This window comes from Haliaeetus albicilla, chromosome 4, assembly GCF_947461875.1.
Source record: "Haliaeetus albicilla chromosome 4, bHalAlb1.1, whole genome shotgun sequence".
In the NCBI taxonomy this organism is placed as follows: Eukaryota; Metazoa; Chordata; class Aves; order Accipitriformes; family Accipitridae; genus Haliaeetus; species Haliaeetus albicilla.
In genome coordinates, this window is record NC_091486.1 from 8,114,791 (window position 1) to 8,141,466 (window position 26,676).

At 36.7% G+C, this 26,676-nt stretch overlaps 1 protein-coding gene across 14 annotated transcripts in view; it reads right to left on the minus strand.

Moving 5' to 3' along the window:
• The window catches only part of R3HDM1 (R3H domain containing 1), a 55,169-nt gene that overhangs the window by 14,889 nt on the left and 13,604 nt on the right, over positions 1-26,676 (minus strand). For 5 of the 14 annotated variants that reach the window (XM_069780797.1, XM_069780793.1, XM_069780799.1 and 2 more), the window contains 14 exons: positions 24,497-24,611; positions 21,875-21,953; positions 20,274-20,333; positions 20,051-20,191; positions 17,384-17,492; positions 17,191-17,286; positions 15,712-15,749; positions 15,579-15,629; positions 15,198-15,424; positions 12,195-12,449; positions 8,636-8,790; positions 7,052-7,153; positions 3,222-3,482; positions 2,608-2,728 (listed from right to left, as the gene is read on the minus strand). In XM_069780797.1, the coding sequence (XP_069636898.1) occupies positions 2,608-2,728; positions 3,222-3,482; positions 7,052-7,153; positions 8,636-8,790; positions 12,195-12,449; positions 15,198-15,424; positions 15,579-15,629; positions 15,712-15,749; positions 17,191-17,286; positions 17,384-17,492; positions 20,051-20,191; positions 20,274-20,333; positions 21,875-21,953; positions 24,497-24,611 (1,810 nt within the window). The remainder of the gene's footprint in view (positions 1-2,607; positions 2,729-3,221; positions 3,483-7,051; positions 7,154-8,635; positions 8,791-12,194; positions 12,450-15,197; positions 15,425-15,578; positions 15,630-15,711; positions 15,750-17,190; positions 17,287-17,383; positions 17,493-20,050; positions 20,192-20,273; positions 20,334-21,874; positions 21,954-24,496; positions 24,612-26,676) is intronic. The other 9 variants (XM_069780800.1, XM_069780791.1, XM_069780802.1 and 6 more) reach the window with 6 other exon arrangements.

Here is a 26,676-nt window from a genome sequence, read left to right on the forward strand (position 1 = left end):
GCCCTCATTATCATGGTAATCGGAAATGCCGCCTTCTTAAAGAGAGTTTTCTTCTCCCAATATCTTTTGGGCAACCAAAGCATTTTTACTAAAAGTGAACGCCCTAAATATTTCACCTGAAACCCCTTTAAAAAGGAAGCCAGGAAGCAGCTGAAAAAGAGACCGGTTCACTGTGAGAAATGTAAACCTCTCAGACAGTGTTACGGCCCCGAATCCAACAGCTCATAAATAAAGTCAGGCCACTCCATATTATTAAACCAAAAGTGGCTTCAGTTGCCGTGCTCTCAGCAGCTGTCATCTTTTATCTAAATTTGTGTTTGGAAAGTTATTTCACAGTTAGTAATCACTTCATAAGATGAATAAAACCCACAGCTTTTATGTAATACAGGACTTGTCAATTCTCACTTTTGACCAGACACATTGCTATACTACCCAAGTAACGTGCTGCCTTTTGTCTCAAAAACAGCCGTTGCTAATAAGCATCAACCATTTCGGATGTAGCTTTATGTCAACTTAATACAAATATTTACGGTTTAAAATAAATCTACAAGAAAGATAATTTTGAAATACACCATCTCATGAGCAGTTTACAGAACAGAAAACATGACATGGAACCTTCCATCTCTAGAATGCCGATTCAAATTTGCCTATAAAGCAGTAAATGAGAGCCAGCAATGGCTAGGTAGCGATTTGGAGATTTTGAGTTAAGCACTAATTATGCAGTTGCTAGTATAATACTTCTCTCTACCATTAGTGCTAGTAAACACCAAGTAACCAAACAGGACTGAATGGCATTATTGGCTGGACCACCCCTTCACTACTTAAACGTGATCCCTTGAAGTCAGGGTTACAGGTACAAAGTACATTATCAAAGCAGTAAAGTAGCTGTCTGCACAGCTTGCTTGGTTTATTTCTTCTAGGACATAGAGGGAGATTTTAGCTACTGATGCCTTTCACCCTGTCCACATTACAGGCAGTGAAATTCAGTTAAAATGTAAAGAGCTAAAATCATACAAGAAAGAAACTTACTTACCTAATAGCAACTGATTCCTCTCTTTGCATCTTGGTGCTGATGCACCATCACCCCATGCTTTCAAATTCAGATTGTTTTGTTTAGCTACATACATACACTGGGCTCTCTCCGATTTAGAGAGTGTGTGCGCTATTCACAGAGGGTGTCCCCCAAAACAGGGAAGTAACCCCAGTTGAGCCTCAGACTTTTTGCTATTAAGTAGTCTAGGTATTAAAAATTCTGAGGAAGGAAAGCAGGTTGTATAATACAGTTGAATAACACATCTTTAAACGCCAGTGGATAAAACAAGTTGCAAAAATGAGTAGTTTGTTTTCCTTTGGAATAAAATGTCAATATACTTTCACTTCTGAAAAGTGGTGATCTATTTGCAGCAAGCAGGTACTAACAATACTTTATAAAATGATCTGACAACCCTACCACAAGTGGGCATCACATCTTCATGATTCTGCAATGAAATAATCCCATGTAAATTTGTGAACTGAACCCCTGAATAACAACTTCAAGTGTTGCTGCTATTGGAGCACTTCCTAAAAGAACTGCAGAAGAGGGAACCATCCCTCTCTTCCAGGCTACTTCATAGAACAGCTATAAAGAAATCCAGTTCATATTTGTAAAAGCTGATCTTTCATCCTATTTCTGTAAAGCAACACATAGTTGGGGGTGGGGGAAGAATTAAAAATCCTTCTTTCTGAAGGAAACTCAAAAAGGACACTAAGTCTAATGTATTCAACTAAGACATGGTATAAAAGCCTGATTTTTAAGGGTGTCTGCCTCCAAACATCACTAGTTACTTCTGAAAGTTTTGACTGTGAGTCAAGATATTACTGAGAAGTAAATTTGTTTCAGGAATCCAAACCTTACTGAAAAAGTCATAATGGTATTTTTAAGTACAGATGATCAGAATACTGGTAGCTACAGTTACAATTTGTAAGGAAAAAAAGACAATAGGAAAGAAAGGAGACAGAAATACCTTTCTACGAATGTTATCAAGCTGTAACTCAGAAGCAGTTGAAAAGTCATTACTAAAAATGGAAGGAGCAGAAAACTAATTCTAACCACTTAAGTCTCATTATATATTCTATTCAATACCCAGATACCTTTAATCATAGGACAGAAAGACAAATTAAAACAGTATCACCAGTATCTTCTACACAGCACTCTTTTCATGCCACAACATCTAATAGTAGTATCTTTTGTTTAGAACTTTAAGGTACATATCTGCAATGTTACATCATTCAAAGGTACTAATTCATCTTACTTTGTGAATTACTAAAAAGTTAGCAACTAAGTTGCAAGTTTTTTAAATTATTCAGTTCAAAACTTAAAAAAAAAAAAGGCATTATCCTATAATTAAAGTTACAGCATGAGCCACTCATAGTAATGGCTCAAATCTAAAGTTTCACGAACAACTGACTCAGATTTTTTTTTTCCCACCTTAGCTTAGTTATACTTTGCATCCCATATTTGAAGTTTGACTTTATTTGAAATTTTACAGCAAAATAAGTTTAAAAAGCAAAATCAGGAGAAAACGTACAGGAAGTATTCTAATGAAATGCTGAAGGAGTTCAACAAACCTGTCTGCTGTCCAGGCTGTGCTAATGGTTGGTTTTGCTGTGTGTTGTAATGGACAGAAACAGGTCGGTATTGTTGACTGGAGTGCGGATACTGATTGGGGGTACAATAACAAGCTGGCATCTAAAAATGAACAAAAGTTAAAGAGATTCACTATCTGCAAGTTTCTAGAAGGCAGACATCTAAACGCAAAAACAATCATACGATAAAAGAAAGATGCAAAACTTATTAAAAGGTGCAACTAATGTTAAATAGTTTCGCAATTAAAAAAAACTTATACTACGTAAATTCCCTCTTTAACAGCCAATTTCTTCTACTTTCACTGTAGAAGTAACAACTCCCAGTTTCCACAAAGAAACATCTGAGACACTAGAAAACTACGCAGAACGTGAGTTTTACCAGCTACAGGTAAATAGGAAAACCTGGGTGATTATTGCTCCTCACATAAACTGAAGTCATTCATTTCAAAGCACATAAGGCAGAAAAAAACCCCCAACCCCAGAATAAATGCACGCAGCTGCCATTTAACACACACCATACAAAAAGCTCAGTAATAGAACAGCACGATCAGTTGTTAAATACAGCTTGTGGGAGAATGGAAACGGAGCCACTGTACCTGTGGCACAGGTTGCTGCATATATCCCTGCTGCTGGAGTACTTGCTGGTTGACGGGGTGGCTAGATGTCGAGTAGCCTGGAGCAGAAACTGGTTGGCCGGAGGGTGGTGGAGGTGCAGCAGCTGCGATGATATAACCAGACTGCTGTGGGGGCTGGAGGACTACAGTGGACTGGAACATAGCAGTATGAGGTTCAGCTGGATCAGCAGGTGGCTGACGGGCAAGACTCATATGGCTAAATTGCGATCCTAGGTTGTCTTGCTGTAATAGTTAAACAAAGGAAAAATTACATTCACAAACGTACCTTCAACAACAAAACAGAATAAAATAGACAAATATCTCAGTAAGTTTCAGATACGCATGTCTCAAATTACTGTGCATTAGCAACATCAGCCAAAGAACAACAGGAAAGAACAAAATGGAACACGGCAGTAGATTATCTTCAGGGCTGACAGCAGGAGAGAACATCCACAGTCACTAGAGACTTCATTCATTTCACTGCAAATATTTGATTTTTGGATTACATCTGCCTCTATCTACTTATTGTAAGAATTCAACTGTCAAAAATAAAGTCAGAATTCGTGTCACTAACATTTTCTGATTGGACTCCAAAGCTTGAGTGAAAACATCTAACCACAGTTAAAACAGCAGAAGGCATTAGTATTGCTAAAGTAATTTTTGGTTTTAAGAACTGAAGTTAATGAGGCTCTAATCCTGAATAAGGAGGTACACTCCTCTAACTTAGCATGATACTACATGCAAGGATTAATTTTTTTTTAGCCTGAAATCAAGTAACAGCTGCAAGAAATGTATTCTAATGGTTACCTACTATCTGTATTTTATGAACATCTGAAACTATGATACTGATTGCACTGAGCACTCCAGGAGTTCTGTGAAATTTGAGCTTGGGGTTAGTGACAGAAGTTTCCTTCTCTTCACAAGCAATTCAGCATCAAATTATCAACATCCTGGAAATTAGAAGTGATCACCAGTATTGTACTTTTTTGTACTTCAAAAGTGGACTCTCCAAACATGGAGGAACATTAAAAATATTTTAAGACCACTTGATCTTCTCTTAGATCATCCTGAAGAAGACAGGAGTTCATCAAGACAGAGTAAGTGAAGCTCCGTCTTTTACTGATTAGCTACGTTCACATTTTATGATGAACTTTTATAATTCCCAGGCTAAAGATATTCTTAATTACCACTGGAAATATGAATTTGCACCTGAAACTTTATTTAGAATACATACATAAAAAAAAATTTAAACGCTCTATTTTCATTAGATCAACCATCTAACTATGACTTTGGCATTTCACTCTTTAATGATGCCTATTAACGTAACTGGAATGCTTTTCTCCATTGGATTTTACATTCTGCTTTTTATAATACCTGGTTTAGAGAAGAGATACTGATACTTAATTATGAGTTAATATTACCTCTAAAAACGTCCAAAGGATAAACCCAAGGAATACACATTTATTTCTGTTACACTACCAACATGAGTAAATTCTGATCCGGTCAGTTTGTCCTACAGTGATATGTGTAGTACAAGCATGATTAACCACTGAAACATGGTATTACCAATAAGCGGATAAAGCAAACCTTCCTAGTATCAACTACAGATGTGTTGGATTTAGATTATGAACCAAGACCATCCATCCTTTTCACTATGTTACTTTAGTTACCATCAGCAGGAATAAATTTTTGAAACTGCCAGCACACTTAGTATTTGAACCCATTTCCTGAGTGTGAAATGCTTTGAAATTATGATAAACCTGGAAGGAGTTTCATTCTCTACTTTAACAACCATATACCTGACAATGACTGTGAATCATAGCATAGAGACACCTGAACTAGCTGCTACTAACAGCAATTTAGTCATATGCTAAACTTGCATAGAAAGCTCACATTGGTTAATTAACCATTCTCATTTCATTACTAAGGAGATAAGTTATACTGACTGCAGTCCACACGTATTCAAACTCTAAAATAACAGGAGAAACAACATCACTAGTAACAAAACACCCTCCAAGAAGTGCAATTGCTTTTTGAATTGTATACCTAAAGCACAGATAACAGTTACAATATAGTTTTAATTATATCCAGACTATTGAATTCAGATAAATCTGTATCTCTTATTAGAAGACATTTCTGATTAATGTTGAAAATAATAACAAAATAAAAACTCTGACTACATACTAAAATGGCTATTGTATAACACTGTTGTGGGTTAACCTTGGCTGGCTCCTAGGTGCCCACCAAGCCACTCTATCATTCCCCCATCCTTAGCAATACAGGGGGAGAAAATAAGATGAAAAGCTCATGGGTCAAGAAAAGGACAGGGAGATCGCTCGCCAGTTACCATCACAGGGAAAATAGACCCAACTTGAGGAAGATTAATTTAATTTATTGCCAATTAATAACAGAGTAGGATAGTGAGAAAAACAAAACTAAAACCAGCTTCCCTCAAGCCCTCTGCTTCTTCCCAGGCTCAACTTCACTCCCAACTCTTCTACCTCCTCCTCCAAGTGTCACAGGGGGATGGGGACAGGGACTGGGGGTTGTCATCGGTTCATACACCTTGTTCCTAGGGCTCCTTCTTCCTCCCACTCTTCCCCTGCTCCAGTGTGGAGTTCCCACGGGATACAGTCCTTCATGAACAGATTGCTCCAGCATGGGCTCCTCTCTCCATGGGGCCACAGCTCCTGCCCTCCATGGCCTGCAGCTTCCTTCAGGGCATCTCCACCTGCTCTGGTGTGGGATCTACATGGGCTGCAGGGGGAGAACCTGCTTCACAATGGTCTTCTCCACAGGCTGCAGGGGAAACTCTGCTCCAGCACCTGGAGCACCTCCTCCCTTTCTTCTTTCTGACCTTGGTGTCTGCAGAGTTCTTTCTCACTCCTCTCCCTCACAGCTGCTGCACAGTGTTTTTCACCCTTTCTCAAATACATTATCAGAGATGCCACCAGCATCGATGACTGACTCAGCTTTGGGCAGCACGGGGTCAGTCTTGGAGCTGCCTGAAATTGGCTCTGTCCAACATGGGGGCAGCTCCTGGTCTCTTCCAGCAGAAGTCACCCCTGCAGCCCCCCCACTACCAAAACCTTGCCACATAAACCCAACACAAACATGTATTCGTTAGAGTATCAGAGCAGTTTGGGGGGTTGGGAAGCCTCAATTTTTTGACCTGGACCCAAGGCAGAAGCTGAACTAGGATAACTCTTCCCCTTTACTAGGTTTCAGTTTCAATTTGTGTGTGTGGGGGGGGGGGGGGGGGGGTGTTTATTTGTTTTGGTTTTTAAACACAAAAGACTAAGGTATTTCATTTCCAGCTTCTATTTATTAAACAAGGGATGTTAATGAAATAGAAGTGTTAAGAGTTCTGGTAAAGAAGCTAGAAAAAGGTAACCTCAAAAAACAGAACAGCTGATCCCTCAAAATGTATTAGGGTTCAGCAGAAGAAAGAGCAGACAAAGAAACAATGAGAAAGGATGGGAAAAGGTTAATCCAGAGACATAAAAAGGTACTGACTGGCTAACAAAACAATGGCATTGAAAAGCTGTTCCTTCATAAAGGGAAATAATATATATCTAAATATTGAGATATATAGGTATAGCCTTAATTATATACATTTTTGCTGAACTTGAAATAAACCCATTAAATTCTCAGGAACTATTTTTCCCCCACTCAGGTAATATTTCACTTGGATTGAAAAGCTAGCCAGTCATTACACTGGTATCACACACCACTTACAAACAACCAAGCAAAGGTCAGCATCCACTAAAGATTAACCCGTGCAGAGAGGAGATGAACAGAAGGTGTAATACCACAGAATATTGCTGTGTAGAGGAGACTGGCAGGAGCGGGGGTGGATAAGAGACTGCAGAGTACTGAACAGGCTGGGAAGAAGGCTGCAGAGGCCGCATAGGCTGAAGAAATAACAGGTTTATAAACATGGTTAACATCAGAGTAAGAGAAGTGAAAACAAAGTCAAAGTCTTTTGTAATAGGAAAAAGCAACTATGCTCCATTACCGGAAAGGGAATGGATACTTCTTTTTTTAAGCTCAAGACTGCATAGAATTAAAACAGAAGTAATTTTCAATATCTCAAGTCTCCCAACACAAATATATTTGCTTTATTTGTTATACATTATATTAGCTATAAGTCAGCAAATTGCTTCTGTTTAACATTTACTGTTTCTTTTAGAGATTTTGTTTTTGAAATTATAAAAACTACACATGCATTCTAAATACAAGTTGTTTCAAAGCATCTAAAGACAGAATGAATTTACTACTAACCACAGATTAAAACATATTACTTTCATTTATTCAACAGTAGTAAAATATTTTTTCTATATTGTGGTTATCTGAACATCAGAGAGGTATCATTGCTGCTAACAGTTCAGGTAGGTTCAACTCCAGTATCCATTGAGAAGGCAACCATAGAAGTAGTAAAGAATTTGTGAAGAAAACTGCAAATACCACATACACACTTCTGTAAACTAGACAGGGAGAAAGAGTACAAATGAGCCTTTTTCAAAACAGACTATCTATACTGTGGCATATGCAGGTATCCTGAATAGAAGATTTAAACAGGGAAAGTGAACAAAGATAAAGGTTTAGATGAAGTTCTATAAATAACTTTTTGATGAAATTTGAGAACAATTTGAAAATACCACAGGAGACTATAGCCAGTAGCTTGGTGCCCAAAATAGCTGCTGTGAAAAGAGGTAGAGCCCTCCCTTCGCCTGCCCATATGCACTCTTTGCTTTTCTTCTCTTCTCCTTGAAGGGCTGAGGTCATCTTTAATCTGGCCTATTTTACTAAATTCCTCTTGTACAAGATGAGGATAAAATATATCCTGTACTTCAGCGTGCAGGTTTTGTGAGTAGAGCAAGCCAAAGTGCTACTAAAGCGGCGTTCATACTCTACCACTCCTAAGCTACCTCTTTTGTGCCATGAGTACTGCTTGTGCAGTACAGCCCAAGAATTCATCTGGCTGAAAAATAACCTTAAGACAAGGCGACAAAGATTTCAGATGGATTAACTCTCTTCCCAGATTGCTGACTGTATTAGTGTTACCGCCAGGGTTAAAACAACACAGCGTGACTAAGGATGAAGGCAGAGCCTCTTTTCCAGAGCAATCTAGGCTTGGGATGTTCTTGATACCGTCACATTTTCATACTAAAATATCTTCTGTATTTTTAAGAAAAGGCTGCCTACCGTGGTCAGTTATTAGCAGAACTGATAGTTCTGAGGACTGTGGGGGAAAAGTCCGGTTACCTGTACCTGTGTAGCTATTACTTCTTAACGTATGCTTCAGCAGAACAAACCTGCTGATCCCTTGTTATCAGACAGCAATGTGACAGTATCAGTGATCAATACAAGGATCATGTATTTGACATGTGCACCTGTGAGAGGATGTGGTTAGCTGCTGGCTGTTGCTGAGGTGGCGCGGGAAGAGGTGGCTGTTGCGGAGGTCCAGGCACTTGGGTCCTAACAGGTTGCTGAGGCATAGGAGGATTGTACACAACTGGAGTGCCATCTGGATTAAGGAATGGCTGACCTGACGAGTTGAAAGAGAACAAACACAACCAAATGACAACCAGCTACATCATCTAAGTTTGGAGAGAATAAAGACAAATGTATTTACAGCAGGCAAAATGAATAAAATACTAAAAATTTGAAAATAAGCGATCATACTGTTTTATATGACAGATTTATGCCAAATCCCCACAACTACATTTATAATAGCAATGACTAAACAGGCCTCACTTGAGAAACTACATGCAGTTAAAAACCAAAACATTTAAGGTAAACAAAGATACCCCAGTCTTTACTTAGTGAACACAGATAAATATTTGCTGTATCCTGCTTGTCCTGAAAACTCATTTTTAATTAAGTGGATTGAAAAGGGCAGGAGTAATAAAGGAAAACCCTACTAAAAATACTATTTTAATGACCTTTTAAAAGGCAATTAAATGAATCTCCGTTAATCAGTTTGAGCACCAATCAGAACACAGGAGAGCTTAAAGGCAAATATTTTAAAAAATATATACAAAGCAGTGGCTGCAATGGTATTCCCGTAACTGCTAATGAGGTTACTGTTAAAGGACTCTCTTCCCCTATTCATAGATGAATTGGCTTTTAGCTTTCAAATTAAATAAGATAGTACTCTCCTATTTAATAACTTGCAACTTAAATATTACAGCAGTGGACTAATGAAAAACAATTAAAAAATGAACTACTTAAAAGTAAATTACAAACAGACAGTGATTTATTTTGGTGCCTGGGTTGGGAAAAAAACAAGACAAATCAAAGGAACAACAGATTAGCTAGCAAGGACCTGTGTCTAGCTGCTTAATGACGTGTCTTGCATTGGCTTATTTTGATGCTTAAGGACCAAATACCGATGTAAATTTTTCTCCCCTCCAATATAAATATTTTCTTGTTTGAGCTTCTTTCCAAAGGTACAAACTGAGACTAAAGCCTTTGCACCCTAGCCAGGGCCCTGTCAAAGTACACTAATGCTCTTTCAGACTTCTTCATCCCATCATATTTAAATGCAACTGGCCAACATAAAAGTGTGGAAGTTACCAACGAGAGGACTGAGGCAATTAATGCAAGAGACAGACAGGAAGCATGAACAGACTTGCAAAAATAAGCTACATATTATGCAGCTGGACTGCAGGTGATCAAGCTACATTCAATTTAGCTTAATGGATTTCTCTTTAATGCTCAAGAATTGGGAATGTTCACACAAACAGGGAGTCAGATTTTCTTATTTCCTTCTACCACTTACTGGTAATCGCAGGAGTTTAACTTGTTTTCAGTAGTGGCTGAGTAAGAACTGTCTTTTCCTAATTACCATCTTCAACTACTGAGAAGAATGACTCTGTTGACCTAAGGTCACGAGATCCTCTGTCAGAAATGCTGAGAAACTAATCTATGTTATTTGAACTCTTGACTGTCACTTGGAACAATAAAGCCAGATGAACAACTACAGAATATGATGATTCGAGTACATTATAAGTCAAAAGTTTATCTGAACCTAGGTATTCCTTGTTCTGGAAGTGTACTTTATCTTGTATTAGCCACTCATTAGATACTAACATAATCTTCTGTTATGAAAGACTATTAATGACTGGTTTAAATACATTAAAAATGGATAAAACATAGGAAGAATCACAATTTGAAAACAAAGCTAATTTTAATGGATATCAGAGTCAAGTCTACAATTCTGCTGCCTTCTCTAAGGGGGTTGCAGATACAAGCTGCTTTCAGATGAAAAGCTTTCACAGTCACATTTGTTTCTCTGCCCTTCCCTGTTGCTAAGTGGAAGTCCCATCAGTTAACAGGGAAAATGACCAACAGTACAGGAGGAAGAAAGTGAAACTAATCACATGCAAAATACTGACAAGCACATAACTGAAATGAAGATGACTCAAAACCTGCTATTTTTTAAAGGACAAAACTGTGTCATGTTTTACATGAAATCCCTTTCAAGCCAATGGTATTGTTTCAGCGCCTGCAGTATCCATTTTGCTGTACAGTAACTCTAAAGATTTTAGCATGGTCATGCTATAAACTCATAATATGAAAAATGACAGCCAACATTCTTCATACTTAATGTAGAGTACAAAGTACTCTAGCGTATACAAACACTAAACCCACTTATTTTTCTAGCAAAACTTGTTCACTAACTAATCATCATATTTGTCTTCAGATGGTCAACACACACAATGGAAAATTCATGTATAAGATGTACAACTATCACATTAGCATTAGAAAAACTAAGTCAATAATGCTCTTGTCCAGAACCTAGACTTAAGAGAGCAAATACATCCTCCTCCAAATCCAATGGCTATCTATGAAAATTAGATGCTACAGCTAGTCATTTGTAACAAACTATTTAGCAGGGTTGGCTTAACCTATTCGTTTATACAGTAAGGCATTTAAGAGAAACCTTAGGCAGCATATCAATATGCAGAATCATTAAAAAAATCTCAAATTTTGTATACAGTAGCAATTGATTTATATTAAGGACAAAGAGAAATTTATATGTTTCAATGTTAAACCTTTTAGTTATAGAAAAGAAATTTTATAAATGATCATTTTAACAACCTCAATGAGAAAAATTTAGTTTAAAACATCACATGCAGTTATATTCAAACATAATAAAGTCCATCTACGGAATGATGGGAAATATATCCTGAAGTATTTTCTTTTCTACATGGAAAACAAATCTTTAAACTAAAACATAATAATTTTCCAAAGATTACGATGTATTACATAAAAGGTAAATTGAAGTTTTTAGGGTTTCTTAACTTCTACAATAAAGTAAAAGTTTGCCCAGAGAATGCTAACTAGTCATTTAATCCAGAAAAGTGGTTAAACACCTCCTTGCGTCTACATTATGAAGTACCAATTTCCTACCACTTACTAGAAGTATCAGTATAAGCCAATTACACCAACATTACTTTAATCCTGTTTTAAACTGACACACATAAATTTAGAAATAGCATGTAATCTCATGCTTATTTCCATGAAAGATGATAAATTCTTTCAAGTCAACGTGACTACTTCTTGAGGCTCTCCCCCCTCACTGCAACTGTTTTATAGTAGCACTAGGAAAGACTTTTCCCTCTCCCCAAAAAAGCCAAAACAATTAAAGTTATTCTGCGTTCTGGATAATAAATCATAGGATTTTCATATTTTGTGCAAGTCACTCATTAAAATTTTACATATAAGTTAAAACTCTACTAGAGAAAATCAAGTGAAATTACTTATTCCTTTGATCCTAGAGTCATGCTTTCTTTTTAAATTAAGTGCACTGAACAAACACAACCACAGAAAAAAATATAAAGAGAAAAAGCAAGGACAATACAGACATTCAGTCTTATGTAAACACTCGTGCATTTTTCTCCAAGTTCTCAATTGTAACAAGAACATCCACAAGCATGTACCAACCTGTTTGAGGGTTGATCAGAATACTGCCAGGCGGTATGCCTGCCGCTTCCAAGGGAAGCAAAAAGAAGCTAGTGCTAGTAGGTGCCACTTGCCCGCTTATGCCACCATCAAAGGAAAGAGAGTTACTAGTGCTGACAGTTGGATAGACGGCAGGCGTGCCATGAGAAGGCTGGCTTAGAGCTGGCACTGGAAGAGGCTGCTGGGTGTGAGAAAGAGAACCCGTGGATGACCCTACACTACTAGAAGACTCTGAACCTAGGAAAGGAGTAATGAGAAATTGTTTTTACCTAGAGACAGAAACATCATGCTCACTTAAAATATATACTTGTAAATGCTTACCCTTAAAGCTCAGTGTTAAGTACAGTATTAAACATTGGCCTTTTCAATGAACTCCCCCCCGCTTCATCTCCCCTGGAATACCATTACAAGACTCCTGTGACCCAAGGGTCAATCCAGCACTGCTTTGCACTGTAAAGTGAGGCTTTCATATCTAGTTCTGATGTTCTGGACAGAAAATACATGCCTGTACATATGCACACGTGCTAATGTTCAGTTCATCTGCAGTTCATTTAAGTGATTGGTCACTTACTCCAAAATGATGCATGCACATATATCAACTGGATACACCGAAGCAATGAACACACAGCCTACAACTATTGCATATGTGCAGGCCACGGGGTAGTGCAGATGCAGTGGGCCCAAAGTCCCTTCAGATACGCTAGCTAAATTCACATGCTCTGTAGACATAGCCTGCATGCAAGCAATGACCATTTTCTTTTTACTACTAGATGTCAGAGATCTTCTCTGACTCACCTGCTGGACTAATTGTAGAACACTAAAAACCCCAAACCTCTTTTTTTCCTCCTCTGACAATTTTCAAACAAAAAATCAAGAATACAGCTGGAAAAAATGATGGTAACATGGTAGCTTTAGCCTAGTTTTATGCAACAATTCAAAGTTCAAAAGGAGTATGAAATAGCTGATTGAAAGCAATAATCATTTTACAGATATGAATGACTATAAACATTGCAAGGCAGTGGAGAACTGGACCCTGAGCTTTCTGAAAGCCAATGCATGCAACTAAAAGCAATGTTCCAAAAGTTCAACAGGAGAGGTCTGTAAAACTGCACTGTTCCTGGATCACTGTATACCTAGGTCTCTAGGTATACAGTTTATCATACTTTTTATTAAGTCTTTGCTACGATACTTGCAGTACTTGGAAACAGAATATAGTTGTTTAAATTTAAGAACTCTTCATTAGCAGCCTCTATACAATCTAGAAGAGAAAGCAAGACTCAAAAAAGGCTGTGATGAAATTTATCTGTTTGAAGTTACTTTGCAGTCCTTCATAAAAATTTCTGATTGTAACCCTTTTCCTTGTATGTATGAAAAGACAGCATAGTTTGAAGCATTTGTTGATGCTGACTATTATTAACCTTTTTTGTATTTCACTTCATCTAGCAATAGAAAGCTATTAATTGTAAACTGGGCAGAATAGCATATCCCAGCTCTGTAAAACAATCTTCACCTGACCAGTTACTTTGATTAGATTTGTTTACAAGTGTATCCACTTCTAGATTATGCAGAGAAATCAGGCTGAAGCCATCACAATTAAAAGCCAATTACATCCTTGATCACAATGAACAAACAAAACCAAATCTCAACACATGCAAAATCACCACAACCTGTAACTGCAGTGAAGCAACAACCATCAAGATAGGCATTCTGAACTTTGAATGTTAACTCACAGAATGCCAAAATAAAGTTTCCAGGGAAACTTTAAGAATCCATTTATGTTCTTGCAATTTAGAAAACAAAGAACGTATTTTATATATACACTATTGTGAGGTTGTAGTTTCTTTTCAAGCTGTGCCAAATAGTATTACTACATCGCTAAATGAAATAACTCAGTATGATGGCACAATTTCACAGCATATGCAGAAGTATTTTGGAACGTAATTTTTTTTTTTAATACAAGTAAACAATGGACAAACAGAATTTGTAACTGTTTTACTGCAGTAAGATATAGAAGTGTGGTGATATACCTATAAGGTAGTGGTGATTTAAGTGAAAGCAAAAAATTTTAACAGATCCTCATTAGAAACAAGTTTTATAAATGAGATCAAAGCCAAGCATAATACAGGCAAGCAATAATATTCTGCTTTTTTATACTTCTACTTCAAATTCTGCAGTAGTGCATCTGTAACCCATCCATGTATTACAAGCCTCAAAATTCTCCACAACCAAGATTATCTATTGGATCAAATTACATTGGCATTTGGAATACAAATATTTACTAAATTTCATTTCTGACCCACAGAATATTTATATCCCCATTTTATGAGATCTTGTTTTGACATTACAAGTTAACACACCTTTGAAACCCAGACTCTTACGAGTATTTTCCTCCAACATTCTGAATCTTAAAATTAAACAGTACTCTTTGTTCCACTGATCTGATTTTTCAGCAATCTAAAAATTAAGTAAGCTTTTGAGCCATATTCATTTAAATTTAACAATGGCACTGAAAGATAACATAACAAATATAACTAACGATTCATGGGCTTTAATGCTATTTTTTCCTAGCTAGTAGGATAGCAGCACACAGTTTCCTAAGATTGCACAATGCAGCTTTTGCCACACTGAAACTAAAGAGTTGAACTCTAGATTTTTATTTTGTATAAAGTACTTATGTTGATGTTTTCAAATCCTTTATGAGATGAAATGTATTTAGCTTAAAGCCATCTATAATGCACTTTAAAATTCTACTTCCAAAGTCAAAAGTCTTCATTTAATTTGTTACCTGAATTCTAGCTCTCCAAGGTAGTTACACAGCTAGGTCTGTAGTCATTCTACCCACTGTATCCAGAGGGAGTTGTACGCATGGAGCACCTACGAGACTGAGGCCTCTACATATGTACACATCTGCAATACGCATCAAGTATCAAACCACCAGGTACTTCACTGCTACGTAACTATGTATTTGTACAGATTTTATTATACCTGTCTTAGACAGCCTGCCTGTGCTTTTGCTGCTTCCAGAGCTATCTCCTCTTGTCAGAACTGATATCCCACTGAAGCTGCTGGCTTTCGTTACAGCTGGCTTCAGATTGCGGATGGAACTATCAGAGTCGGTGCTGCTCCAGGGACGGGGTTCACAATACTTCAGCTCATTCTCAGTACTGCTCTGATGGCTGTTGGCTGATCTCCCTGATGTTTCCTTATTGATTCTGTAAGTTATAAACTAAACTTTTAGCACAAGCATCAATTGCAAAATAAGGGAAAAGAAAAAAAAGAAAAAAGAAAAGAAAGAAAAGAAAAGGTGAAACGCATGCAGAATACTTTGGGATTTTTTTTTTTTTTTTTAAAGAAAGCATCAAATACCTAAGTATCTGTCGTCTTTGTTGTGTACTATTAGTTTCTTCCTCCTGGATTCTGTTGACATTTTAATAAGATAGCTTAATATTTATTAAGAATATAGGAAAATGAAACAGAATTAAACTGCAAATTTTCTTACCTTTTATCAGTGAAATAATTCTCTTGGGAACACAGGGACTGAGGGGCAAAGAAGTGTAGAAATTAATATGAATGGCATCTAGAACCCCTACTACAGCACAGTGATGAAACATGCTGCAATTTGGAGTCTTTTGTATTATACGTGGACTTTACAGCATCCTCTTTATATTAAGCTGCCTGAAAACTTAACCTCTTTGGTGGATAATTTCCATGTTATGGGAAAAGACAGACAATATAAAAAGGCCCATCTGCAGAAAATAAAAGTTAGCATTAGAATAGTTACAGTGATGACCATTTTGTTTATATCAGTATTTTTCTGAAGTTACAATTCTTCCACTGGGCCTTCGCTGCCTTACGTAACTTCCAGCTGATGTGTGACTTCACAAGTCTGTTAATACCACCTGAATTGCCTTGTCTTCTGCTTGAAAGTGTGAAGTAGAAGATGATGCTGGCTACTGCAATAATTGCACTGAATTCTCTGGGTACAAGTACATATATGCTAAAAAGCAGACAGAATATACAATCAAAAAGGCTATTATTAACTTCAATTATGTTGTCCTTGACTGTGACCTCTAACATTTGGCACAAAGCTTCTAAGGGTACAATACATGGTAAATGAGTACGCAAAAGTAAAAAGTAATTTTATATTCAAAAGTCCATTCTTTCTGTTTGTAACTAAGGTGAGCAAAAAAAAAAAAAAAAAAAAGGCTTTTGGATAATATTTGGATATAGCAAATTAGCCTCTCAGAGCTCATTACTCTTTCTTCAGAACAAGAATCTGGTTTTAGATGTGTAAGAGCTACAGATAACTGCCAGAAAAAGTGGATTATTAAAAGTAATGCATATTTTTGAAGACATATTTGTTCTGTTTCACTCAGTATAATTAAATATCATCACTACTTGTGACTGAATTATAGTTTACAATGTTGTCCTGCTCAATAACTCCAGCCAAGAGAGACTAGACTTCTAGGTTTCTGACTGAAATTTCACATATGGGAACTCAAATCATTTTACTGTGACCAGTCATAAGATGTGTTTGGTATAGACACAAAGGAAAAAAACCAACATTTTGGGTTTGTTTTGTTTTGTTTTCCCCCCCACCGATTTTGTTTTGTTTTTTTTTTTTTTTAATTATTATTGCTCTGAGCAACAACTGAAATGATTGCAGTACCAAAACTCTAAAATTTCAGAAAGGGGCAAAATAATGCATTGAAGTAGGTAACGCTAGATAACGCACCAAAATAATTCTTGAAGGTTGCTAGAGTCTCATACAGTAGTGATTAGAGAAAACAGGTGATTTCTTGGTAACTTCAGTATCATTTAAAACTCACTCAGGCCACACTAATGATTCTTATCTGTTCAGTCCCCTTCAGAAATAGACAATTTCCTGGAAAGAAGTATCTTTTAACAACAACCACATGTGCACATATGTGTGTGAAGTATTCATACAAAACACCATAAGGTTTTCTTTGATACGTACATCTTGTGCAAATATTCTTTCTCTAGCTCTCTGATACTCTTCTTCGCGTTCTTCTATGGATTTACTTCTTCTGTCATCTTTTAATCGTATTCTCATCTAAATTAAGTGATACAGTGTCAGCTTCTACAGGAAAATAGTATAAATACACAGTCAAATACAGCAAGTGGAAGGAAATAATCCATATGTATTTTACCTGGTTGTCATCTTTGTCTAAACTAGAGTTATCTCTTTTAAGGATGTACCGCTTCTGGAAATCATCACTCTTCTCATCCTTTATATGCTCACAAAACTTTTGGTCAGGTCTGTGAAAAGTCGTTAGAAAGAAAAGATTTATGGTTTTGTAAACATATACTATACACAGTGGAACAAACTGAAATATACTCAAGATTAATGTTAAATATACTTAATATTCTAACTGAAGTGATAGATTTTGGTTGTCCAGGCAATGGAAAAGGTACCGAAACCATAAGATGATGTGTACCCCTGACAAGTCCTGTTCCTGAGGCATAACAAACCTGCTTTTAAAAACCTCTTCCTCCTTCAAAGCTTTTGCTTCAATTTCCAATTAAGGTGGCAAGCAAACCACATGCCCTTGGGGAATCAGAAGTGCTCTTGAATCCAGACTGGTGCCATGCAATGGATATTGGGCATGCATGGAAGTGAAGATAGGTGCTTTCTGCTAGAGCTGTAATACCTCAGAATTCATTTCAAGGGAAAACAGAAGATAAGAAGATAGAGGAGAAAGCATTGAAACTTACAAATTTCTAAAACAAAAGTAAGTAGAAATAAGCAAGAGCAGAACAACAGTACAATGCAGGCAAGCAAGAGCTTCACAAGATCACAGTGAAAGGATGAAGCAACAGATTATATATATTGTTTTGGTATTTTATCTACTTTGTGAAAGAAAATGAGATCTTTTTCAAACTCTTGTTATTAAAAATAGATACCAAGCACCTCGACAATAAAACTACTACTATCATAAAAGAAGTTCTCAGACAATCAGGAAGTATTTGTCTAATAAAAGACAAAACATATGTATACTCTTCTCTATTTCTGTTTCTTTATTCATTACAGAGTACATCTGTATAGAGTCAGGAGATCTTTTTCTATAAAACAGCCAAGCCTAACTATTAGTTACTGGATGCCCAAACATAATTAGCAGGCATTTCAGAGAACCTTTAGACTGTCTTACCTCTTTCTTTTAAAGGTCCCTGAATTTACTGCCCTGCAATCACCAACTTCCCACTCCACTGAGACGTCCCAGTATGCACTGGGTTGTTGATGTCAGTAACATCACTGATCAGCGATGGAGCCGGGAATCTGCCTATGAGGAAAAGGTAAGTTTGGTTTTATTCAACATGGAGCAGATCTCCAAGGTTTTCTTTCTAAATTCTTATTTTATATCCAAAGTGATTTAAAATAAGAATATTGAAAACATTAAGAATCTTAATGTCTGCAGGTTAGATGAAATGCCTGCTAATTAGTAACTACACCTATAGGGGGCTTCCAGAGGCCATAAGCTATTTAAATACGGTCTAGGGAAAAAAAAACAAAAAAGCATAAAAACGAAGAAATCATCTTTTAGTAGTACTTATTCCACACTTGAAGTGCTAGACTGAAGCTTCAGTCTAGAGATGCTGGTAGACATAAAGGCAACAGATTTGAAACGTATGACTTTATAAGTCAATTTAGATAGAGAATGTGTAGCCAAAGCAAAAAAACATACATGAATATGTAAGTAATTTAACATATATTTAGGCTCCGTATATTTTTCTAGAAACTTTTGAGGAGGAAACAGTTTACTTAAGTGAAATTTCAGTGTGGCATATTATTTCAGTTCTACTGACTCTAAAATTAGGGTGAGTAATAAGATTTTTTTTTCTCCCAGAGCTATGGAGAGTGTACATAGAGACTGGGATTAGGATGCAGGCGCCGTAAACTCCTATTTTCTTGTTCAAATCATACAGTGCTAAAAAAAAAAATCACAAACAAAAAAACAACCAACAAAAAATGGTGTCAGGCAAATGCTTTAAGTTAAAACTAGAAACTAGGCAGCATAAATACACCAACACATTAGTCCTTTGTCTTTGAGGCAGAATGAGGAGACAGAGAAGTGCAGAGGACAGAGAGAACAGCTGGGTCCTTTGAATGAAAACATCAACTATGCATGGGTTTTGGAGTTGCTGCGGCCCCAGTGCTACTTTCTTTTGTAATTTCGATTTGCCTACTGGTTTCTGCTCACCAGCCCTCACAGTAAAGTAGCATGCCACGAATTGTTAACCTGGTTGACACTTCCACTGATACGATGTCTGTCTTTCCTGCTACGTTTATTTTGTAAGGCCATGTGAGATCTGTAAGCAACATTATTCCAACAAAAGACTTCAATGCCTGAATTTTCCCAGTAGATTTTTACAGTACAAAAGCCAAATTTGTGCAAGTCTTGTTCCCTCCTTTCAGATCAGAAATGACCCTGTTCTAAGTTAAGGCCTCATTCTGCTTTCCAAAAGAAACAAAGAATGTACTTTGTACACTTTACTGGTGTAAACCTTTAAACAGATAAATAGTTAATATAAATCCATATTTCAGGGAAACAAAGTTAGAAATGCATTTCTGTGAGTAAGGTAACAAAAATTCTTAATTTACAGCTAACATTCTTTTTTTCCCCAAAAACGTTTAAGCATGAAACAGATCACGTTATTACCCAGCACTGAAACACAAACAGTAAAGATCTTGCAACTACCTCTCCTTGATGCAAGCTTCCCAATGAATAGATAGATCCCTGATGCTACAGATGCATCATATATCCCAGGTGTTAAATCTATGCATCAAAAAAAGTTTTTTCAAGACTTTTTACACTTACATTCTTGTATTGCTAGTTTTATTTACTATGACTGACTTCCCACTCTGGTCCACATTGTGCTCTAATCCAAAGTAAGCAGCTACCCTGTGCAACAGCATTCTATGGTAAGATGTCATTGGGGGAAACTTTTTCCTTGGAATTCTGGAAGAAAGGAATAGTAGCTTTATTTAATAAACAGGAACACTCTTGAATTCTTTTTTTCCTATAAGAGTACAGTACTTACTCATTATTACCAATGAAATCTAAAATTTCCTGTTCTAATTTCAGCAGCATCATTCTGTCCCTGAAAATAAAAACACAGCAACTCACATATGAGACACTCCAATAACTGCAGTTGTATTCATCTTAAGAATACATAGATAAGATCTGTGATCAAGGGAATATGGCAGACTAAATTTGACCACCAGGTATCAAATGCAGTATTTTTAGGACAAAGTATTCATTTTTCACTAAGCTATATCGTCTTGAATCCACCTAGTGAAACCTGCTGTTCTCATCTCAGAAATCAGAATACAAAAATCCTCCAAATAATCTTTTCCCAGCAGCCTCAAAAAAGTACAGTCATTGAGAAGACAGTCTCAAGAAGGAAAAGCAGTGACTAGGCTGTTTCTTGATGGTTAGCATGGGTAGTAACATTTGCTGAGGCCTGAATTGGCCCTTGGATTGTGAAGCACATCATGGGATCATTGAGACACAGTGACGGGAGGCACTGCTACAACATACCAACAACCAAGTGGTTAAAAGCTGGCACACACTGCAATGTGATGAGCTATTAAGAGAATATGAAAAAGCTAAAACTCAAGGTGATAGAAATTAATATTAGTCTTAAAAATGCTTATGCCAGTTCCAATAAATCATTAACATGTAATGAAATTAACTGCCACACAGTTCATAATTTGTGCACATCAGATAACTAAGCTTCCCAGTTACTGCACATGTAAACCCACAGCAGACCTTCACCTACAATTTCTGGTTGTCACTGGGATGCTTTATGACCTCAAATAGGAACAACGTAAGAGTATAGCAGAGATCTGTACTTTCTAATTTTACTCTATAGGACAAAATGGTGTTGGCCTGTTACTATAACTCATTTTATACTTTTTGCAAATAAAATAGATTCCCAATAAATTATCACATTGGAAATCATAACTATAATATGAATGAATAACAAAGAGCAGTGGAATAGCTTTTGCGACAGCAGCACAATTCCACCGAGTTAATTTCTTGCCTTGTATATATAGCCACAGACCTAGTATGAGGAAAAGAACACAAGAGAGACAGCAACATACTGCAAACCTCAAAGCAACAGAACCATGTCAACTCTGTTGCTAACAAATGATGGACTTGAATTAGGTCAGATTTGGTTTCTGATGTGCAGAGTGAAAATGTATATATCTAACTATGGCTATATGGTACAGCTTAAAAAAATTCCTTTGTCTATAAATTCAGTGCAAGACAGATTAAAGTAAGAGAAGGCAGTTTGGTCTCTAACAAGCAGATGCTAAGAGAGTACAAGTTTTTGAGACACAGTATTAAGAGTCCCTTCAGGGAGAGAACTGCACACAGACAGAACTCATTTGCTTATTAAACATTAAAAGCATTTAAACCATTTCAGTGTCCTGAACCTCTGTTCATATAACACACAAATTACAGAGGACTGGTGTTTCAGATAGCTTGCGCAACAAAATCTCATCCTACATAAGTGACATATAGTGTTAGACATTTAAGAGGGGGAAAAAAACAACAAGAAAAAACCCCAGGTGGTGTGACATCTCAGGCAACAAGAAGAAAGAAAAACAGGAAGTTGATATTACTGATGCTTACCTGGGATTGTTTTTTAATGTATTTACTAAAAATTCATGAAGATCTATACCAGTGGAATCTGTATACTCTTGGCTGGAATCTAAGGGTAGAGGGGGAAGAGAACAAAATTACGCTTTGAAAAAAACACTAATACAACACACTAATACTAATTTTTTCCAATTATTGCTGAATGTACTATTTATGGATCAAGACTATATAACTATTAGGCATTTTATTCCCAAAATTAAACACTTCCAGTTTCCACAGAAAAGGCTCACAAGTAAAAAACAAAACAGAAAACCCAACATCGCCCCCCAATTCCCTAAATTTAAGTGTAATACAGAAGCAACTGCCAATCTATTAACAAATTGCTATATATTTTGAAGCAGTGTATCACCTTGAGTCACCTGATTTCCATCAACCTTCCAAGTTTTCTCAATGTACTACATTGCACTGTTGTATACACTTCTGTGCATCAGATCTACAGAATTACTAGATGTTGCCTGAAGAAATATTGTAACTTAGAATGCAACAGTTTAACCTTCATGAACATGATATTGTATTATTAAAAATCCTTGTTGGGCTTTGTTTTCACAGCATAATGTTTAGAAGTTTTCAAAAATAAGTCTGGCAACCTTCTGCCTCCTTTCTGGTTTCTGTGAAATAAAGTATTCAAAGTTACATTTTGTTCTCTAAAATCTGTCACTGAAAGAAATGACGTAACACCAAAGCTTCCCTTACATGAGCACCTTCCAGAGTTCCAGGTCTGAGAATTCAAAGCTGTAAGTGTTTTCATAATATTTTTGGAACTAGATTTCTTCCAAGAACTACTTATGTGTTAACCTACTCTCAAGTTAGGCACAGTTCAAACTTACGCCTAGATCCTAGCTGTTACAGGTCTTTTTGTGGCCAGTACAGAGAGCAGTCATTGCAAATTAGCTTCCTTTAGCAATGAGGGGACTACCGCACAAAGAAGGGTAGATTCACTGAAGACAGAATCTATGCAGGCTTTTTCATTAGAAGCAACAGTGCTGGCAGAGCAGCCATCTTCAGAAATGTGACCTAAGTTTTTCCTGGAGAAAATTCAAGTCCTCCTGAGGACAAAGAATCTCTAGTTCCCTAAAGAAGAATGATAGCGGGTTCCTTTATCAGCAGAGCTTGTTATGTTATCAATCCTGCCCATATATTATCAAGAGAGTATAAATGAAACCAAGTAAGTTTGAGCATTTATGGTTTGGGATTATTTTTGATTCTGAAGAGGGGAAAAAGAGGGGCGGGAAAAAAAAAAGGTATGCCTGGTAAAACAACTTTAAGATTGAATAATTATTTACTTTAATTTTCTTAATTTGCAAGTGAGCAATAATTGAGTTATAATCACTAGAAGACTGATGCTTAAATTCCATCATTTTCTATTTTGGCATGTCCTAAATTGGGAAGTAATTAACCTCCAGAGGAGATATTGGGTGAATTTAGAACTGCTACCTCTACCTTAGACATTTTGCCACTTTGCTCTCAACTCCTCATCGTTACCTAAGATGTTGGGTATTTTTTTGGGTGGGAGGTGGGGTTTGGGTTTGTTTGGGTTTTTTTCTCCTTAATTTTAGAAGGTGGGCATGTACTTTAAAGGTTGAGCAAGTCAGCTCTGAAAGAACACCCTATTTTTTTAAGGCATCATTTCAAAGACTGAGATTTGTAAACACAGTTAAGTTCTCCATCCCAGTGTTTTTTATGTCACAAATACCTGGCTGCCAGCTGGGACAAGATGCACTGAAACGCCACATTGAGGAAGGCCTTATGGAATTGAGGGACACAAGATGGACAAGTGCTACCTTTCTCAAAAAGAATTCTAGCTTTAAAGATATCTCCTACACACTGGTTGATCTAGGATGTTTAGATAAGCATTCTGGATCCTTTATTTAAAGCAAGAGCTATACAATGATTTGCCAACTTAAACATATGAAGCCTTCTACCTTTAGGAAGCAGTAGGTAACATGGACAGAGACAGGCTGAAGTCATTAACTTTACAGTTCTATTTCAGGTTAAAAACCAAAGACTTTCAGCAGATAGAATAGATCTTCAATCCAGAATACATGAATATTAAAAGTGAAAGCATAATACTTGTCATTTCTACTTATGTAGTTCCAACCCTTGCTCCAAAATTTATATAAAAATTCTAGATACTGTCAAAAGTAAAATAAATAAACAAGAATATTGACTTCTGTTGAATAAAGATAAGAAAAAGTATAAAGGTAGTTGTCATTCTCACTTTTTTCAAAGTTTCACAAATCCTGTAACAACAAAGTCTAGGAATAAGATAGTGACTTCTACTGACTAGTAAAGTCAGTTTTCCAAAGAACACTTGGACACAGCTGAGACAATGCAACTGCTTTTATGCTGGTCTGCGTAGCTAGACAGGCGAGAAAGGAAAAGCATTTGCTGGAGTACATGTGTTTGATGAAGCCTCGAAAGCATATCCTCTGGGACCAATTCCTTCTCCAGCTCAGAGATATCTGATCTACTTGCTTCATTTGCTAAAAAAGCCCCAATGTTTATGCAATGATGACCTGGAAGCAAACTGTTATTTTCTCTAAATATTCTTTATCTACACAGTACATTTAAAAAGCACAATGACAGATAGCAAACCTCTTGATAACATTTTTCTGGACAGTTTATCACTGGATTTTTCCTTTTCTGTTTCATCTTTTGCAGGCTTTTCTTCTTTTTCAAAAGACTGTGACAACTGGATCTGAATTTTCTCCTGTCAAAAGTAAAAAATCAGTCATCACAGAAATTATTTCAAACAATACCTGCAGGAGAACTGTTTTGTACTATACCACCTGCAAAATAAAGAAGTAACAAGGAAAATAATTGCCTTCATGTTCTTTCTGATCCCACATGTACTTTATGCAACCACAAAATGAAATTATTTATCAGTAAACCAAAAACTATAGAAAAGGCATAGAAACTACCATACACATTTTCAATTTACACACACTTCCAGGCCCTGAATGCTATTTCAAAATGAATCCGAACTACCTTATTTGATACACATATGAAAATATTCGTTTTTCAGATGTATAAATTTTATACAGCTTCTAAATTTTTAAGTAATGCATCATCCACAATGCTTTTCCCCCCTCATTCTTCATAGTTCTTGACTATAAAAGCTTGTTTCAAGTTTCAATTTGGTTTATACAAAGAAGAAAAAAAATTAAAAACAAATGTTTCCATCTCAGACAGACCAGCATTCCCAGATCCACAAAAAAAGGAAATATTTAGAGTACAATATATCAAGGCAAAATTTGCAAACCTCACTGTCATCAAGGCTTAGATTCCTAACTTCCTGTATATTTTGACAGAGTAGCTTTGTGTGTAATCATCTCAAGATCCATGTTCTTATACAAGTAGATGAACTATCATAAAACCTGTTTCCCAAATACAGCAGAAAAGATCTTCCCTTTGAAATTATAGTGACATAATGGTCCCCTAAATAGTGGAAAATTGTGATTTGTTTTTCATGCCTCTTTACTAAGACTGTCAGTGAAGGACTAACATATTTCAGACAGCAAAAATCAGAGGAGGTAGGGGGAAATGGAGACACCATGTGTCTGAATGACTCCAAGAGCACGAGTGGCAAAGTCCTGTTAAGAGCGAGACTCCCCCATTACCTTTTATCTTGACGTCCCTCAAATGTCAATTTTGCTCCCCCAGATGCCAACTGAGTTGATGCTGTCACCACCACCACCCTCCTGCCCCCGAGAACATCTGATCCTTCCCAACCTGAAGAACCTGCCTCTCATCCATTCTTGCCTATCACTCTGCTATCCTGCACCTAATCCCTTCCCATGCAAGTCTTCACTCTTCCTGCAAACCCATTCTTACCCATATCCAGGCACCTGCTCTAAGCTTCAGCTCGTGTGTCATTACACAGCCTTGATCTCACTCATGTAAGCTGGCCAGAGTTAAATATAGTCAGGATTCACCAAGGCTAAAGACTGTTTCACACGCAAACACATCCTTGCACAACCTGCAGTAATGCTCCTCCCTGCCCTAGCGCACCAAACTGCTACCTACCTTTGTCCCTGCAGAGCTGGGCAACAGGAACTCTACACTAATGAGGTTATGGTTAAAAACTAGTTTCAATGTGCATTTGTGGAATAACAACTTTTTCAAATGAGAAAAGAAGTTTAGCTGGTAGTTTTATCAGCTCTCCCTTTCATTATGATTTTTTTCCTCACATTAAGTGTTCTAATTAAACTTAATTCATGAACACCCTGCAAAACAGCATTACAAATGTGAAGACTTCTCAGGGTTTATGAGATTATCTATAACCAAGTCTGATAAAAACCATTTCCAATCACTAATAATGAACTTTTGCATAACTGTTTCCTAGTCTTGAGAATTCACTTGGCTACAAACCTTAAGGAGTCCAAAACAAATCTTTGCATTCCTCACATCACTAACCTGAATAGAATTCAAATGAGCAATTTATTTGTCACTGCAAAGTGCATTACATCTACTGTTCACCTAGCAGCTGCGTGAAAGTTATTTGAAAAAGAAACATGTTTATGTTTTATTAAATTATTTCTGACTTGGATCCACCAATACCTTATTCTCTATTTTACAATAATACTCTACAAAACTACCAGTAAACTAAGGAAATTTTCATAGTCTGATTTTCCTTCACTAAAAAATTGAGTGACTACATATTCTAAACCCATCCAGAGTAAAAGCATACAGCAATAGTTTAGTCAAAGGATTTTAGCAAGTAATCATTTTCATACTTCTTTTCCCAATGAGAGCTAAAAAAAGGAATAGCCATC